Raw genomic sequence first — 18,064 nt, 5'->3', positions numbered from 1 at the left:
ACTGATCACTAAAAACATATGGCGCGGTTCCAGAAGACACGAATGAAACCATCTACTGTAGCCATTCATATCGACGCCGACATTACTTCTCAAGCTACTGGAATTAGGCCAAATGACGAATCACTGAGCGTAGTGTACACGGATAGTGCTGCACGTGTTACCTTGTTGCATTGACAAAATGACTTCTAATCAACACGTTTTCAGAGGCCAAGTATTGGTAACAATATTTACACAAACGATTACTGCTGTTAGTAAAAAAGAAACCTTGGGAATGACTACGTCACACGAAGTTGCTCGAATTATTTCGACAACACTTGGGGTAACGCTTGAAATACAGAAATATCACCGTGCATTTACTGGCTTTCGCTTTACGTTTGTGTAGTGTAATAGTTGTCTAATTGTTTGTAATTCCTCCTGCAATAAAAACTGTGTCACGGTAGTATCGGTCTCACACACACGCACATATACAACTGGGCACAGCGCCAAACAGGGCGACGAAACTCACCATTTGCGCCTTGCTGCTACCGGAATTGTCCACCATCCCTCCTTCCTGGGGTTAACCCTCGTTTCTGGCGCACTCGGACACAAACCGACCTACCGGAAAACCGTGCATTCACTCTCGGTGCTTTAAAATAAACTCTTCCTCGCGCTGGAGGCGATAATGCGCCAGCCTCTGGTGCAGAAAACGAACTTCAGACTGCTGTTTTGCAATTAAAAAGAGGACGACCAAGAAAGACGCCTGGCTTCATCTCTCAGAGCGCTTAACGTTGGAGCTCCCACTCCCTTACTCGACTTTCCTCCCCTTGAATTACACCCCCGCCTCAACAAACAACATCTAAGGCCCGCCCCGTGACAGCAACAAGTTCCTGAGTTACTGCGCTGCAATGAGTGGTTGAATAATTACCGCACTATGCAAATCAACCATGAATCACACTGACACCTTTCTGCTAACAATCTATGAATGTAATGGTAATTCTCTATATTCTGAATTCACTGTCAAAATTCTGAATGGCTTATTTTATTACTATGTTGCAGTGACAATTTTATATAACAGTTGGTGACAATTATTTATACTAAAGTACTCTTAATAATAAAAAAATAATAATAAAAAAACGAAAAAACGAAAAAAATGAGTAGGCGAACGATATAAATAACAGAGGATGATTTTTTTTCGTTCACAATTATATATATATAATAATTTAAATAAAAATAAAGCAAAGCAATTGTGTTAAGGACTGAAAACTATGTCACTCAGCATTTGAGTTCCTCATCTGTTACATGTTCTGTAAATTTGAAATTGCATATGTTTATTTAGAATATTATGATTTTAATGATAACGATTATTATTATTATTATTATTATTATTATTATTATTATTATTATGTCGTTCGTAATTAAATGTTTCATTTAAATAAATGTAAAACAAATGCAATTGTGTTAAGGATTGAAAAACTGGAGTTGCTCAGTGTATTTCAGTTACTGAAAAATATTGAAAATTTTAAATTGCATGTGACTATACTGATGATTTTAATGATGCTTGTGTTCTTGTTATTATTATTATTATTACTACTACTACTACTACTACTACTACTACGATCACGTATTGTTTTGATTTAAGCGCTTTAACTTCTTTATTTAAATCGAGTTTAAAAAAACCCCAATATAAACAATTTTAGCAAAAAAACATAATAGATGTTAAATATACCATAAACGCCATAAAAATCTGTTATGGTTTGCTTTGAGCTTGAATATTTCATTAGCATTGTGCATAACAGCTTTTTTTGCATACGGGCCTTTCAAATAAATATAAATATTCAAATACCTTACGTGTGGTACTGGTTGGTGGTGGTATGTGACTGAAAGTTTTTACTCCGTGTATCACGTCAACAACAGATTTATTCGTAATTTCAATATAAATCTAAACGTGAACTATTACTGTTTGTGAGTCGATGAGATAAGTACAAGTATTACAGCGGATGTGGCTGATCTCATCAAATAATTTCTTGGTTTTCTGCAAAAGTCAGGAAATGCATAAAGGAATCGTTATTTGTTGAAGTTAATTTAAATGTACTTGAGTATTTATTATTTTTTATTGAGTATTTATTTTTAATTACTCAATCACGGTACAGTAAGTATATGTCCTTCTGTGTTTTGGCAAAATATGCAATGGCTCCACTGCTCCCTAGTGGTCAAACAGTGCCCTAATACAGTTTATGAACTGTGGTCATTCACGTGAGTACACGTCACGTGTGTATCGTAAACTCACGAAACACAGTAGAAAAACCTACTATCGAGTTTAAAGCAGATAAAACATTTTAAATGCAAAACTGGTCATTTCATATCGCAAGTATTACTAGACCACCTTCGCCATAATTAAACCTTGAGAATAGTATAACACATTGCTGAAACATTTTGGTTCAGTTTACATTTTAGGCAGTAAAATTTAAAACTGAACTCAAAAACTGCAGGGATATAGAATCTTCAGTTAAAGAAGACTAAATGTAGACCCACAACATTAATAAGCGATTTAAATGTTTGTTGTCTGCAACAGAGATTCTTTATGATTCCACACAACACAATAACATTGTCATGTTTTTTTTTTTCCCATAGCATAGGCAAGGGTAAGCAAATGTGGGTTAGCTGCTTGAGTGCATTGTACAAGGTGTGCACATTCATATACAAAAAACATCTCCTGACATGTTTTACAATGTGCAATGTACATTAACTTAGTTAACTAAAATGATTCCCAAGACAACTCCTCTCTATTCAAGTAGCTTTGGGGTGTTTCTGTCAGTCAGGAAGATGATGTTTTCAGTTGAGTCAAATCAGGTAAGGAATAACTGAGGTGATAAGCTATGGAATCCAGAACACATGAATGAACATGTTAAACAGGTATTGGCTAAACTCAATAACCTCAAGCGCAACTTGCTGAAGGCACTGAACCAAACACGCAGTCATCAACAATAACACAGCTAATCGTCTATGCAGTGTAAGCAGTGGTAATCACTTATGTCAGTATTTAATATCAGCATCAAAAAGCATAAATGTTTCTACACAACACTCTCTAAAGCATACTTTCAGAAAAAAATTTCAACGTATCCCACCCATAAAACGTTTAAAAACACAATTGCATTCCAGTTGTACATGCAGCTTTTTTTTTTTTTTTAGTTACAGCCATAAATGTTATTTCAGGTTTCCTGTTCCTAAGCTCAGAAATATTCTGAAGAACACCATCCACCAATACATCAGTGTGGGATAAACAATACCTAGAACAACATTTATATTTTACAAATTACCCATTTATACAACTGGGTATTAACAGGAAATTCATGTAACGAACTGCAGTACCGTGGAGATGTGCAAGCAGGTAATTTAACACTCAGCCTTGGTTCACCATCAATATTGAATGTTGTTAAATACTTTCCTATACAATTATGTTTCATTACAGCTCATACATCTATATACATTTGAAGGCAAAATATATAAAATTAGATATTTCCGTAAAAAGGTATAATCCCAAATATATATGTATTCAGCCCCTTTTCCCATTACATAATGCTAATTTTGAGTAACTCAGTTACTGCTCTAGATAACATACCTCGCTAACATATATGCAGGACAATCTACTATACATTACACATAGAACTCCTCAAGAAAAACAGAACATTCTTACCCTTCATAATAAAACTGAACTGGTTTTATTATCTCTATGGTCCAAAGGTATCTACACTGATAGTGGCATTTTTGCACAGCTTTAATCAATTTGATTTGTCACAGAATGTACCCAATACACACAAAGGCATAGGCACACATACAGCTTGAAACTGAAGTAGAAGGTAAATCCCATTCACCAAAGTGGTCATGCAACGCTGCAATACATTACAAATTTGACAGCGTCATCCAGAGCATTTGCAGCAATGAAGCACGTGACAAGTGTTTGAGCCCAGTACGATTAGTTGAATAAAATACATTGATCTAAGCGTCATGCCCAGGTCCTGGCAGGATCACACTAATATGGTCTTTCTGACTTCTGGTCAAATCAGAGAAACAAAACAAGTACCTACCTTTTCATGGACTTCCTCACAACATAGTGATGTTGGTACTCCCAACATCACACCATTTATTTGTCATATCACAAACACAAGAGCCAAATTAATATATAATGTACAATAGCAGTCAATACAATTGTTTTTGCTCAGAAACTAGACATTGGAAGGTACACATTATTTCTTTTGTAAAATGCAAAATGAAGATTTGAAATAACTGATAACTATAAGCATTCCTTAAAGATATTTTCCCCTTTATTAGGTCCATCAATATTTATACACAACAGGACAAAACAAAGGCCAAATTAAATATCACAGAAATATATGTATACAAGGCTGAGACTTCAAGTGCATTGGGCAACTACAATGTCACATCGACGTCACAGCAACAGAAGTCCTCTGGAAGACCTGAGGGGAAACAAGAGGAATAAAATTAGATTTGAGTTCTGCCGCAGATTCAAACTTGTGCCCGTGTACAGTTAACAGTACCACTGTGCAAACAGTGCACCTTGGACTTTACACATTGTAAATTAGAAAGCATTTTTTTCCTACAGCTGAAGAATAAGAAGTGGTGCAAAGTTAAAAGCTATGATATAGCAGCAAGCAGCAATTCTCAGGGTCCAAGCACCTGCAGCAGTGGCTGCCCCAGCTGATCGGATGTACCACTACATCAACTTTCAGATAAATGTGGTGCACTGTGATTTTTAAATGTATTATTTTTAATACGGAGTTCGATAGTGCCAGTACTTTAGGATTAGTCTACCACATTGCACCCCTTTAGGTAAAACCATTAGAGATTTATAGGCATTTCTGTGCTAAGCCATGCCTGTTCTTTAGCTCCTCGTTTCCCCATTCTTTGGCGAAGCCACAAGAAAAGTAAGACCTGAGTAACCCATAAGATTTTGTGTGAATCAGTAACAGTTGTAGGAGTAGTAATTGAAATGTTTTTCATATAATTCAATATGGTGGAAAATGCAATATGGTGGATTTTTTGGGTTGTTGAGGCAAATTTGGTGTGTATGGGATGGGTTAGTTGCACATACAAGCAATGCCATTATTGAGTGCTTTTCTTTAAAAACAAAGCAAAAAAACCCCAAAAAACAACATATTTACACTGCACTGGAGCACTGCTGTCAAACTGTACTACATAGTGGAGCAGCATCAACAACATAGAAAAACAACTGTCACAGTGAGGAATAGGACCGTCATGTAATACAATGAATAATACAATAAAGCCCTGGCTGTACCCACCCAATGTGTTGGGGTCTATACTTTGTCAATGCCAAGCTCTTCGGGTGTGGGGACGCCCAGTTCATCCAGAGTGGGCCGCAGTTCTTGAATCAAGTACGGGTATATATCTTTGTGAGGGCCAGCCTTATTCTGCAACAAGACACGAATGGAAAAGTGAAAAACATCTGACTTAACCACCACAATTTGTATAGTCAGCAACATGTGTGTTTGTGCATTGTGATCGTTTCAGGATTTTATTAACAGCAATGTAATTTCACATGAAAATGTAAAGGTTAAAATGAGCCAGTTCTCCAGAAAAGAAATAATCCCAAATACAAACAATGGTGTTAAAAAACAGATGGAACCACTGTTTCTTTGACTTAACGTAGGCAGACGACAGCTTTCTGTTATTCCCTATAATATGAAGTACACCCCAGATCAAAACCTGGGTTAAGTGTTTGAGATACAATCATTAAAACACTCATGTTGCGCAGATTAAACATTCACAAAACAGCAAAAGTGCTTTATAGAAGACACAATATAAGTAATCTGAATAAAATTTGATAAAAATGATGCCAACAAAAGCCAGCTGTATACTCTTGGGGCCACCTCACTCACCTTGACTGCCTCGAGGATACGGACAGCACTGGCCAGGTCATTTAACCTCCGACAAGCTCGCAAAGCTGCGTCAATGATCTTTGGTTCTGGTACCAGGTCATAACCAATCAGAGTATTCATGCCTGAAAGTGTTGCAAGATGGAAACAGACAACGTACAGCTGTTGGTATATTTAGGGGCATCAGCATCACCACATTCTTATAGCAAAAAAACGACAAAAACTAAAAATGGGTCAAATATTCCTTATTTTGTGGTGTCATTACTATTTACACAAAGGCACCAAATCATGCCCTAATTCGGTAATGTTTGTACCATATTCCTGCACTGGGCATGAGTACCAATCTGGCTTTTCCTCTGCCTCAACAAAATCTTGTCAGAGGAAGAGGAAATATTAAAGGAAGTATCATGGCATAGCATCAGACTGTACCATTGTCTCTAGACCCTTGTACCCTCCACACACCTTTCCTTAGCTCCCAGGCATCAATGTCCGGCTTGTTGAAATAGGTGACCCAGCGGGCATCAAACTCTTCGTCCGTCTCTTGCTTGCCATGAGAATAACAGCGGGATGCCAATGGAGCTGAAAAAATAAAGGGGAAAGAAATCTACAATAAGATTCAGTCTTGCCAATTTTCACTCAGCAACATTCAGACTACCTTTCATTCTCATTCACGTCTTAAGCAGCTGTAGCAATTCTCTTTGCAAGCCTTCTTTAATGGTTCAGCAGCAACTACATACTCCTCAGTTGATATAGAATACTGTTGATCAACTTCACTTCAAGCCTGTTAAATTTCCCCAAATCTGCTCAATTCACTCCAAAACCGAGAGTCCAACGATAATTGACAACAGGCACAGACTCTAGCTAGTTTTACTGTGGTAAATTTAGCCTATTTCCCTAAAACAGAAAACACAGCCAGGTATGATTAAGCAAACTAAACAAACACATGACGTCATTATGAACAAAATGATAACAGATTTGATTAAAACCGTTGTCTTCAATACAGCTAAAATAAGCAGTTCCGTATTTCAGCTGGCTGGCAGCCATGAATTCCCACGTGACAAGCTAGCTACTCAGAAAGCTACCAGTCACGGTAGCACAGAAAAACAAACAGGTAACTTCTCATCAGACCGTACTCCAATGTGCTAAAAAAAAACCGTATGACTGACGTTCGAATTCAAGCCTCCAATGGAATCTGACGTTGTTCGTTCAATGTAGTTAACCCTCTGAAGTCTTGCAAGCTAGCGTTGCCTCACAGGGTCATTTCAGGTAACAGTAATAGAGAATCAGCGAATGCAACTGCGAGATCCCCTAATTAACAATCTTTATTATTTTCCTACATAAAGTCAATGACACTAGTAGTGTACACACGATTAGCTTGCTAGACGCACATATTTTTCAACCGAATCTTGACGCAAAACAGAAGCCAGTTACCTTCATATACTAGACTAACCCGGTTAGCATATGTAACCATCACCACGGAGGGTTCAGCTCAGCGCTGCCAAGCTGTTTGCGATTTAACGATTGACAATTAACACATTTTGACCTGACCACAGAATCAAACCATTTGTTAGCACACTACGATACCGTGTTACGATTTAGCATCATTCGTCAAGTAGCTTAACTAGGCCACAAAGCCTCAGTGTTTGTGGGTCATTACAAGGACACATGAACTGGTGTGCTCCGTTGAAATGCACGAAAAGCTTTTAAGTCTGGCTCTATGAAACACATACAATCGAAAGTCGTCACCAGTCATACCAGCTATACGCCCGTATTTAAAAAAACCGGTAGCTACATGTAGGTGATACGTGACAGCCAGCTAGTCAGCTATGTCACTTCCAAAAGACACACTAGCTAGCTGCTAGCGCCAGTGCTAACGAACTCAAAAGCAGAGCATGCTCCAATAAGCCGGCTTTGGCGCGGCTAAAAAGGTGAACTACTGTAATCAAGACAGTGTTTGAATTGTGCCAGGTATGCAAGGTACAGTAAGAGAAGCACACATGTAAAAAAGTAACCTTTAAAAAAGACCTAACAAAAAGGAAAGATTCATCTGATTAGCTAACGTTAGCTAGCTGCAGCCCACTTGCGCAATGTTAAGTCGCTAGCTAACTTAGCAATCGCTGAAACATTGAACATGTAGGTAAGCTGTTACCGAAGGACTCAGGCAGCTAACGCTATATGAGGGTAGAAGCTAGACCGCCGGTTAATGAATACACACAATGCTGTATAGTCTAGAGCAGGGGTGTCTATTATATTAGGGGCCAGTGTGGATTCAGGTCTTTGTTTTATCCCTGCACTGTGACACTTGATTCAGCTAGCTAATTAACTAACAATTTGCGATCTTCAATAAAAGATTGACTAGTCTACTAGATCCAGGGGCCTTAGTGCTGGGCTAAAACAAATCACCTGCACCCACACCGGCCCTTTTCGGATAAGATAGGACACCCCTGCTAGGCTAGCTAGCTAGAATGTTAACTAGCTAACTCTTTCACGTAGCTACCGCTAGCTAGGTCACAAATAGCTACATACTCGGGTTCAATGTCTATAACCAACGTAACAAACGGTTTCTTGTCACCTGTCAAGCTATCTGTACATTCACAACGCAAAGTCTGATAGCTTGCTAGCTAAATGTCTCGTTCTCATATGGTCCGCATTCTCCATGTGAGAGTGACCCTTAGCTGGATAGCATACACAGGCTACAGTTCCTGTTACAATAAAGCCAGCCGGGACTTTTCATTTTAACTATGAACAACAAAAATCCACAACCATGTCTTTACAGATCAACTATACCTGTATATGAAGGTCGAGATCGTGCCAAACTCCGAACCCCGGAGACTGAAAGTTGGACTGCAGCTCTGAACATTGTGTGGGCCGGCGGGAGAGACACTGAGGAGGAAACGCTAGCCGAAATGGTAGAGAAGGGCACTGCAAAGGAAAGGCAAAACTGCGTCTGCGCAAAGCATTTCCGCCCATACGTCACATTTGGGATTTTTGATTTTTCGCAGTCATACGATGGTAAACACTATTGAGCCTAATTCTAAATATTTTTCATTAGTAAATTCAAAGGGAAGTGCATCTGCAATCTGAATAAAAATGTTTTAATGTAAAAAGTCAAGTTGCTCACGTGCTCTCTCTCTCTCTCTCTAAGTATATATATATATATATATATATATATATATATATATGTATATACTCTGCCGAATTAACAAATTAAACAATTCACATGGGGCTAAAGTACATTTTCGCAGCTTTTATTTAAGGGTATTTTTTATTTGCACTGGTTTCACCATGATGAAATTACAGAACATTCAGAACATTTATACATAGCCCACTCATTTCAAGGCACCATAATATTTGGGTCATATTCATGTTATGTAAATGAAAGTACATTACATTTATTTGGCAGACGCTTTTATCCAAAGCGACATACAATAAGTTCATACCGACGGTCATTGGAACAATAAGGTACAATCTCTTAATGTATCAGTTATCCATACCCATGAACATCAAGTCCAGTTCACACAGTAAGCATAGGCTAGGTCAGAAAGTTATGTTAAGTTAGCATACAAGGAGGCATGATGACGAGCTACAACATCAAGATAATGATACAAGAGATGTAACATGAAAGTGCTGGAAGAACAAGATTGAAGGATACAAATAGTAAGAGCGATCCTAGATTGTCAGTGCCCTGCAGAGCAGTGATAGTCTAGATACAGTCTGAAGAGCTGCATCTTCAGACCAGGGTGGAATGACTTAGCAAGTAAAGAATTTTCCAGTTTCTAGCTTTGAAAAACTCTTTTGTTGCTTTAAAAGTATGTTTGGGATCATTGTCTTGCTTTAGGATGAAGTGCTGTTCAATGGGTTTGGAGGCATTTGCTTAAACTTCCACAGATAAGATGCTTTTGTACATTTCAGAATTAATTCTGCTGTTGCTATGAGCAGTTACAACATCAGTCAAGACAAGCGAGCCTGTACCTGTGGCAGCCTTTGAGACTTTATGTAGGGAACAATTCAGTTAATATATTCACATTTATTGAATAACAAACCAAAGTACAAACATTTTTTTCCATTTTTACGTACAATAACACAAAAAGATGAGTTTTATGTAAAAGTAATCTTAGAAATGCCTTTCCTCAAAATAGCCTCCTTTGGCTTTAATTACAATTAAATTAATTATTGGAAGTCTATCCAATCATTTTGCAAAGTGGGCAATTAAAGGGAGGGAGGGACGTGGAGTGGTAATTAAAATGTGTGAGTGAAATCTTATGTAACTGACACTAAAATCTGTCAATTCTTTGCTGATGTGTTGTTCTAATACGTATTTGCATTCACAAACGGCCAAGAAACATTTAAAAATGATTCTTGCAAAAAAAAAAAAAAGGATAAACGTCTGTGCCAAAATTGGCTTTCTTCCTTGGTTAAATGTCAGGTTTTTAGTGGTCGGGGCTAACTGGGTGTTCGTTAGGTAATAAAAACTTTAAGTCCAGTGAAATTCTTTCTACATTTAATATATAAATGATGGTCTTGCCACTTTTATGCGGGTAAGGCAAGCTAAGTTGAAAATGCCTAAGCACTGCCCCTTTTCTGGGAAAAGAAAAAAGCTTGGATGTGCAGGGCCAAGCAAACGGTGTGGCAAGAATGTTATTTCCTGTGAGAAATTGCAAGTACAGGAAGAACTCAATGCAACTAGAGAGAAACCAGTTCCCCTGATTACAGTGAAGCGGCAGGTATGAAATAATATATATGATATATCCGAGCCTAACACCTTCTTCTTTGCTATATTTCTTACAACTTTAATACCTATTTACTTACAACTTTCTATGTACACATTTCTTTTGGCAAGTCAAATAGGGCATCTACTTTGTTCACATCAGAGGTAATTTTAGAACAATCAATTAGAGATATATTTATTTCAGGTTTAATTTACTATATCATAATTCCAGTGGGTCAAAAATTTAAATACACTTTGTTAGTATTTGGTGGCATTGCCTTTTAATTGCTTAACTTGAATCAAATGCTTGGGGTAACCTTCCACAAGTTTCTCACAATACTTTGCCAGAATTTTTGCCCATTCCTCCTGACAGAGCTGGTGTAACTCAGGTTTGTGGTCCTCCTTGCTCGGACACGCTTTTTCAGTTCAGTCCACAAATTTTCTGTGGGATTCAGGTCAGGGCTTTGTGATGGCCACTCCAATACTTTCACTTTGTTGTCTTTAAGCCATTTTATTACAACTTGGAGGTATGCTTAGGATCATTGTCCTACTGGAAGACAGAGTTTGCGGCCAAGTTTTAACTTTATAGCTGATGTCTTGAGGTGTTGCTTCAGTATTTCTAGATAATCTTTCTTCCTCATGATGCCATCTATTTTCTGAAGTGCACCAGTTGCTTTTCCATCAAAACACCCCCACAACATGATGCTGCCACCCCCATGCTTCAGAGTTGGGATGGTGTTCTTCAGATTAAAAGCCTCACCCTTTTTCCTCCATACATAGCGCTGATCATTAACAGTTCAAATTTTAAAATTAAATTAAATTAAAATAAATTAAATTTTTGTTTCATCTGACCAGAGAACACTCCTCCAAAAGGCTAGGTCTTCATCCTGGTGATCAGCTACAAACTTCATTCTGGTTTAAAAAAAAAAAAGATTTGAACTGTTTGTTTGTTCCACAAGGCGGCAGTATAAGCTTAAGCTCATAAGCTAACTTCAAGTACTATTTTCAGGAAGTGATGTCGACACTGTCCACATAATCAATTGCTCTTTATTCCCCATAAACCCAGTGACGTATTAAAAAAATCAAACCAAATCTTCCAGTTGGACATCAGATCATGTAAAATGTAATTTTAAAGCTTTTAAAAAATAAAATAAAATTTAGACTGTGACCATCTCATTGTTTTTAATCTTGCCCCTTTTAGTTCTCTGAGAGATTTGATGGAACACATACCCATCATGAAAATAACTTTTAATGGTACCTCAATCATTATGATATTGTCTGTCAATTTTATGGTTTTGTGTTCCTAGTAGGAAGCTTTTATAAATTACCTCAATTGATTGATATTTGGAGGTTCAGGCCTGGTTTTGTGATATACATATAGAATTTAATTTAACTGAATATTTAATGCCTGAAAACCCCTGGTTTGCAGATGTAAAGAAATAGCCATTTACTGCAATTACACATTCAAATGCAAAGTTAAAATTCCATCTATTGAAACAATAATGTGACATTCTTTTTTTGTGGTCATGGCATAATTCATGTTATCACCAACCATTTATTTTACAATAATCCATTGTAACCAAATTGATGGTATGTGTGTTTGAAGCATGTTTCCTGAATGCAAATGGGTCTCGTTTAATGTATGTAGATCTTTAAAGATGTTTTGAAAAATGTGGTTTCAGTGCTCTATAAAATGTGTTGCTTCTGAAAATATAAACAAAGAGATGCCACCAGATTCATTTTGAACTTGAAATTGTTCACCTCTAATATTCCATTCAGTTTCACAATCATCGATTTGTCCTTAAAATGTTCCCAACTTAATGCCTCTCGGTCCAGCCAATTATCAGATAATAATAGTCTCCCTCCCTCCTAGAAACAAGACCATGAGCATGCTTTAAGGACCGTCAAAAAATCTGACTTAGAGTGAGGACAAAATTAAAGGGAAAGTGCGTAATTCAAATAGCCCTGGCAGAAAACATTGAATGAATAAATATTAGATTTGAAGGATTTCTAGATAAGGGCAGTTTTAAAAATGGAGGCAGTGCCCACTCATCAAGATAAGAAAAGACAGAGCCATCTGGCGGGTGAGATAGCAAGTCTCAAACCAAATGAGAGACCTTGTCTTCATCTGCAACGGTGCAGAAAACAGGAAAATTGTGTTCTGAAAATAATAATAATAGTACACAAAGTGAACACTTTCCCCACTCTTTGCGATGTTGGTGGTTTATTGGTCAAAAGACAATAAGACTTAAAATAAATGTATCTAATATAAAAAGGTGTGTCCCTGAAGTGTGATTATTTGTCCCTCCTATTGAAAATGGTTATGTGGTAAGAGAATCACAAGCTTGGAAATGAGAATAATATTCAGCATAATTTTAAAATAAACACTGATCAAAGACAAGATAATGGGAAATGTTATATTTTATGATAACAGTATGTTATAAGAGTGAAGTAAAAAGCATAGAGTGATGTCATAGAGGAATGCTTCATATTGTCACTGGAATTAATCAGGTTGTACACCTTTATTGAAAGAGGGCCAGGTCCATATTTGTGTAAACCTGGTTTTTCAGACAAAGCCTACATCCCGATATCCCCATCTGGAGCGACATTGCATGACTGACGGCATGCTTGTCGAGCAGAAGCATTCCGTAGTCATTCACCAGGAGCGGAGCTTTTTTACCGCATATTTGTTTTCGTACTGTTCATTTGAACCCAGGATACATACACACGTACACAAATTAATATATACACCCAGGCACAGAAACACACATGTGATCCCTCTTTAAACTAATCCGTGTTCCATCAACACATTGCAAAATATTTTTTTTTAAAACCCAAAAATTTTACAGACTAATGGCAAACTTGTATTGTTGTTGCCTCATGCTTAAACCTGTGCTCCTCCATGGCTTTTCCGCTCTGCTTTTGATTGCTCCTATTTCCAATCAGAGAAAGCCAGGCCTTTGGCTAATGCCTTTGCCGCTGTTTTTTATCTTTTCATTCACTCGGATAGGTTATTGAGTCATCCTTAATTACCCACGCTGCAGTTTACAGTTGGCCCAGAATATGCAATGCTTGATAAAGGATGCAGGTCGATACTGGATTTAGCTAGCCATGCATATGTGACCTGCATCGATGACAGCACCTCAGGCTACACATCACAAGCTGTTAACTCCATTCGCAAGCTGATAACCTCAATGACCCTTCCCAATGTCTGCGGCTTATTGTGTCTGCAGCATTTTTATTTTCTTTCTGTACTACTTTGTTTGATTTGTTTGAAACCTTGAGGGAAGAAAGTTAATTATTAGGTCTGCAGTGGGTGGTAATGGGCTAAGGAGAACCATAGTCTTGTAAAAGGCATTAATGAAAATTATGATTTCGACTTGTTAATTACACAGGAAATGTAGGTTCACCCTAAGATTATGTAAGCTTATGGCTGGATTCTCAAAAGATAACAGAAAATTGAAGGTGCTGCCCAAACAGAATGTTTTATATTTTTACATATTGTATATATTATATATAAAATTCATAATAATATATATATAATCAGTTTCAGAAAGAGTTTAATTCAGCACATGAGAAAACATACTCTATATCCTCTGTTTTTGTGTGTGTGTCATAGAAGAAATATTACTGTTACTTTATACTTCAAAATCAAATCCAGTCTGGAAGATATTGTCAGGTATGCATGTTTCAGATTGTAGAGCTGGAGAGATCAACGCTCCATTCATAATCAATAAAATGCAATCATTCAGGGAGCAACTTACCATATCAAGACTCCCCGGGAGTAATTTTACGGGACTTGTACCCTTAACACAGATATTAACTCTGACCCACCTTGTGATCAATAGTTCACTGCACTATTAACCCCACTAGTCCTTTAGCTTGCCTGACATGGGCAATTTATTGTGAGCTCCACATCAGTGGGCAGCCCGAGTGGAGGTCAGGCAGTTCCGCAGCTCAGTTTGGGCACTTCCACAGTTTCCCTCAGAAGGCAGGCATTTGGCGACACACTGTACTGTTATTCCTGTTCTTCATTCAAAGTGCACCTCGCCATGCGCCCGTGCAATCTTAATGATAATCAGCGCCCACGCTCAGCTGCCTGCTGGTGTTTCTGTCTAAATTCGCTCTGGGAAGTGTAGTTTTATCAGATGGGATGCCATTACAGCAGCCTTCTTTTTCTGGAGGACAAATCTCTTTCTCCTCAATTTCATCAAAAGATAAGAATTGCATGATTCCTTTTCAATCAGGATTTATACCCTGTCTTTAATGCTGCCCCTAAGAGAAGAAAATCATAAGAAACAAATGTGTTCAATATATCCAATGAATATATTACTTTAATGGAACATATGGACCACTTATTAGGATGTGTTTGTCTCAGTATATCAGAGCAATATGTACATAAGCTTTTGTCTTAAATTATAGCATCAATCATAGTATTCACAACTTACCGTGTATTTGAATAAAACCAATTTAATAAAAAGTTTAAACAAATGGTTTAACGCAGAAGATCTGTAGAAATATGGTCACTTACCATCCGCTAAAGTTCTATACCTCTAAAACAATGGAAATGCTTTGTGTCCTGTAACATTCAAATGGCATTCAAGCAATAAACTGAACTTCAGTCTTTCTTGTGTGTGCTTGTATCCTTACAATCCTCACAAACTGGTGAAAGTATTATCCCTTATTTCCTTATGTAATATATGCAATAAATTTACAGATAAGCATTCAGTTCTCACTTAGATCAACCTCTGGAGATTAACTCTGGCTGTTATCAGAATGAGTATCACTCTGTCTCAAAGTCCCAAAGTAAGTTTTTCCTGTGCGTGGCACATAGTGAACAGTACTCATCCCTGTCCTGTATTGTCCCTAAGAAAACAGGTTTGTCAGCACTGATGAGACCTGTCCATTAAACAGACTCTTTTAGTGTCAGTCTGGCTGGGATGGGTTGAGGGATGATAGGGCCTCTTGTTTGCGGTCAGGGGGAGCTCTCTTCCTTCCTTCTCCTCCTGGGACGGTGCCTCCCAGAGAGCGCTGACGGCCGCGGGGGGCTGGTAGCCGGGCTCCTGGGGGTCCAGTGGGTCTTTGGAGAGGAGTATGCTGATGGACGGGACGGTCCTGTGCACGGTCATTTCGGAGGCTCCGCCCTCCTGGCTCTCCCACACCTCCTGCACGCCCTTGTAGTGCAGCTTGGTGACCTGGTGCAGCCCCTGCACCTTACGCTTCATGATCTCCGCGCAGGTGATGGTCTTTGTGACCGCGCGGCCGGAGCCTGCGAAAACGATCTGCCTCGCCGCCCCTCCGGCACCCCGCCCGCCCTGCCCGCCCTCCCCGCCCTCCACCTGCATGCGGGCCATGGCAAAGCCCATCAGGTTACGGATCTTGCTGCCCTCCTTCACCCGCATCTGCAGCACGCCCGCCGCCAGCCCCGGGAAGGGGCATGGGCTGGCCTCCTCGGTGCGGCACACCTTCCTGAAGCCACCCTGCTGCCCCGGTCTGGGAGGGGCAGGGGGGACTGTAGGGGTGGGGAAGGGTGGTGTGGCTAAATCCACGCCACCGGCAGTGCCGCTGCATGCAGCAGAGGGCTGTCCGCTATGTATCTGCCCCCGGAAAGGAAGAAATGCATCCTGGGTCACCCTGACCTCCATAGATGCTCCTTTGCAGTCCTCAGGTCAGTCGCTGTGGTCTTATAGGTGCTCTAACCTGCACCTTCGAGTCTGGTGTCCAACAGCTCCCATCCAGGAATCAAAGACCCTCAAAAGTCATATACTGACCTCTGAATAGCTCACATAGTGGATGCTGATTTTCAGTCCATTTGCTGTTGTTGAAATCCAATGCGGATGCGTTTCCAATTAAAGTCTGGTGCCTGCAGAATCCCACCAGTGTTCTGCGCTCCTCAGTGATTGCCCATAAATAACGTCCAGCTACATTAAACGAAAGATAGAGGCGCTGAAATGAAGGAGATTATGCTGAGCAGCGCGAGGTGCACGGGACATCTGAATCCTGTCAGCTGGCACAACCTTCTCAGTCCTGCTGCGTTTAAAGGACATGCCTTTCTCAAGGGAAAAATGGCAACAACAAAAAAAGAGCAAAAAAAATCAAAAGGGTACAAACACTACCAGAAAAAAAGCAATTGCGTATGACCGTCCTGCCAGTCCCAAAACTTTTCTTTTGGAAGAGCACGATTCTCTGCCAATTGCTGCGTGCTCTTTTGTCCAGTTGCCAGCTAACTTAGAGCAATAGGGGATGATCATGGTCTGCGTATCCATGAAAAGTCTTCTATCATGTCGGGATGGTCCAGTTACTGCAGTTCACAGTGCCCGTTCCCGTCGGCACCCCGCTGGGTCCTCAGAGACCTGAGGGAAGGAGGGAAGGCCAGCCTCCTCTTCCTCACTCTGCGCTGGAGTGAAGGCTGCAGGGAATTGGTCGCCTGGGACCGGGAGGCTCACAAGTGCTGCTTTTCCCCCTGTGTCCTGTCTTCATTGATGCTGGAAAAAGTATGCAGCACACACACACACACACACAAAGTGGGAGAGGGGACAGTCACTGCCTCACAAATGCTTGTAGGAGGAGTGACTGTGTGGTTGAGGGAGACAGAAGGGGGGTGCGGGGAACGAAAGACAGCCCTCTTAAAGGCACAAAGACACAGTCGTTTTTTTGCTTTGATGAATGCTGTCCCTTTCATAAATCACGGCCATTGGCAGACAATGGGCGGCTGTTGCTTTAAGAGAGAGTGTGCAAGTCACGCCCAACTTTGTCAATCTCTTTAGAGGACGTTTTACAGCGTGTGTTCAATGTACATGACTGATTAAGCCTGATTTCTCGAACAGGGAAGCAGTGAGGCTTAAAATGTGTTTTCAGCTTGCAAAAAATGAATCAAATTAGTGTCATTTTAACTGAAAGCATCCTTTGATTGAGGCAACATAGTGTGAAAACTGAAAGGCACTAAATGGCACTGGATTTAGTTTGGAATTTATGGGCATTTTTTTCAATTTAAACTAAAAGCACAATGGGAATACATGGCTTTTGGACAAAAAAAAATGTTTACTGCTGTGGGTAAAATGGGAATTACTAGCAAATTGCTAGAACCGAAATAGGAAAGTGAATATTAAAACACATAATGACACCTTGCCGCATTGTTCCAAAAAAAAAAAAAAATGCTCCAGCATCTGTCAACATCCATGTTTTTTCACCCAAACAGAATTGTCAGTGAGAAGCGTACTACGAGTTCTCTGTTTCTTCCGGGGAACGGAGCTGGTTGGACACCTGGGCAGTAGCATTATGGACACGCCGTCACCCATGCCCATCATTATCTGTGACAGCTGGGGGTTCTGGAACCTGGCTTTCAGATGACAGGTGAATTTGTTTTCATCTTGTGACTGACAGCTGGAGGAATGGGTGAAGGTGCTGTGGATGGGGCTGAGAAACAGAGCTGACGATGCATCCGCATTCTATTCTAATCTGGACC

General features: G+C 39.5%; 3 protein-coding genes across 4 annotated transcripts in view; all 3 read right to left on the bottom strand.

Moving 5' to 3' along the window:
• The window catches only part of LOC118215425 (AT-rich interactive domain-containing protein 3B-like), a 38,811-nt gene extending 37,932 nt beyond the window's left edge, over window positions 1-879 (bottom strand). The window contains exon 1 of one of the 2 annotated variants that reach the window (XM_035396216.1): window positions 506-879. In XM_035396216.1, the coding sequence (XP_035252107.1) occupies window positions 506-541 (36 nt within the window). In that variant the 5' untranslated portion in view covers window positions 542-879. The remainder of the gene's footprint in view (window positions 1-505) is intronic. The other variant, XM_035396215.1, reaches the window with a different exon arrangement.
• A 2,857-nt stretch (window positions 880-3,736) lies between these two features.
• LOC118214692 (cytochrome c oxidase subunit 5A, mitochondrial) lies at window positions 3,737-8,835 on the bottom strand. Its single transcript, XM_035394826.1, has 5 exons — window positions 8,679-8,835; window positions 6,354-6,470; window positions 5,895-6,016; window positions 5,298-5,426; window positions 3,737-4,454 (listed from the first exon to the last, which is right to left on the bottom strand). The coding sequence occupies exons 1-4, from the start codon at window positions 8,749-8,751 to the stop codon at window positions 5,313-5,315; spliced, it is 426 nt and encodes a 141-aa protein (XP_035250717.1). The 5' UTR covers window positions 8,752-8,835; the 3' UTR covers window positions 3,737-4,454; window positions 5,298-5,312.
• Window positions 8,836-14,915: 6,080 nt separating this feature from the next.
• On the bottom strand, window positions 14,916-17,154 carry LOC118215583 (ribonuclease P protein subunit p25-like protein). Its single transcript, XM_035396477.1, has one exon. The coding sequence runs from the start codon at window positions 16,242-16,244 to the stop codon at window positions 15,483-15,485; it is 762 nt and encodes a 253-aa protein (XP_035252368.1). The 5' UTR covers window positions 16,245-17,154; the 3' UTR covers window positions 14,916-15,482.
• Window positions 17,155-18,064: the final 910 nt, after the last annotated feature.

Source organism: Anguilla anguilla, chromosome 16, assembly GCF_013347855.1.
Source record: "Anguilla anguilla isolate fAngAng1 chromosome 16, fAngAng1.pri, whole genome shotgun sequence".
Taxonomy (NCBI): domain Eukaryota; kingdom Metazoa; phylum Chordata; class Actinopteri; order Anguilliformes; family Anguillidae; genus Anguilla; species Anguilla anguilla.
The sequence above is the reverse complement of the archived record's forward strand: the minus strand, read 5'-3'. Positions and strand labels throughout refer to the sequence as shown.

Coding starts and splice junctions, on each gene's coding strand:
- LOC118214692 (XM_035394826.1), bottom strand. CDS start 8,751: ATGTTCAGAGCTGCAGTCCAACTTTCAGTCTCCGGGGTTCGGAGTTTG. Junction 6,017..6,353: donor TGCCTGGGAGCTAAGGAAAG/GTGTGTGGAGGG, acceptor CAACACTTTCAG/GCATGAATACTCTGATTGGT. Junction 5,427..5,894: donor GTATCCTCGAGGCAGTCAAG/GTGAGTGAGGTG, acceptor GTCTTGTTGCAG/AATAAGGCTGGCCCTCACAA.
- LOC118215583 (XM_035396477.1), bottom strand. CDS start 16,244: ATGGAGGTCAGGGTGACCCAGGATGCATTTCTTCCTTTCCGGGGGCAG.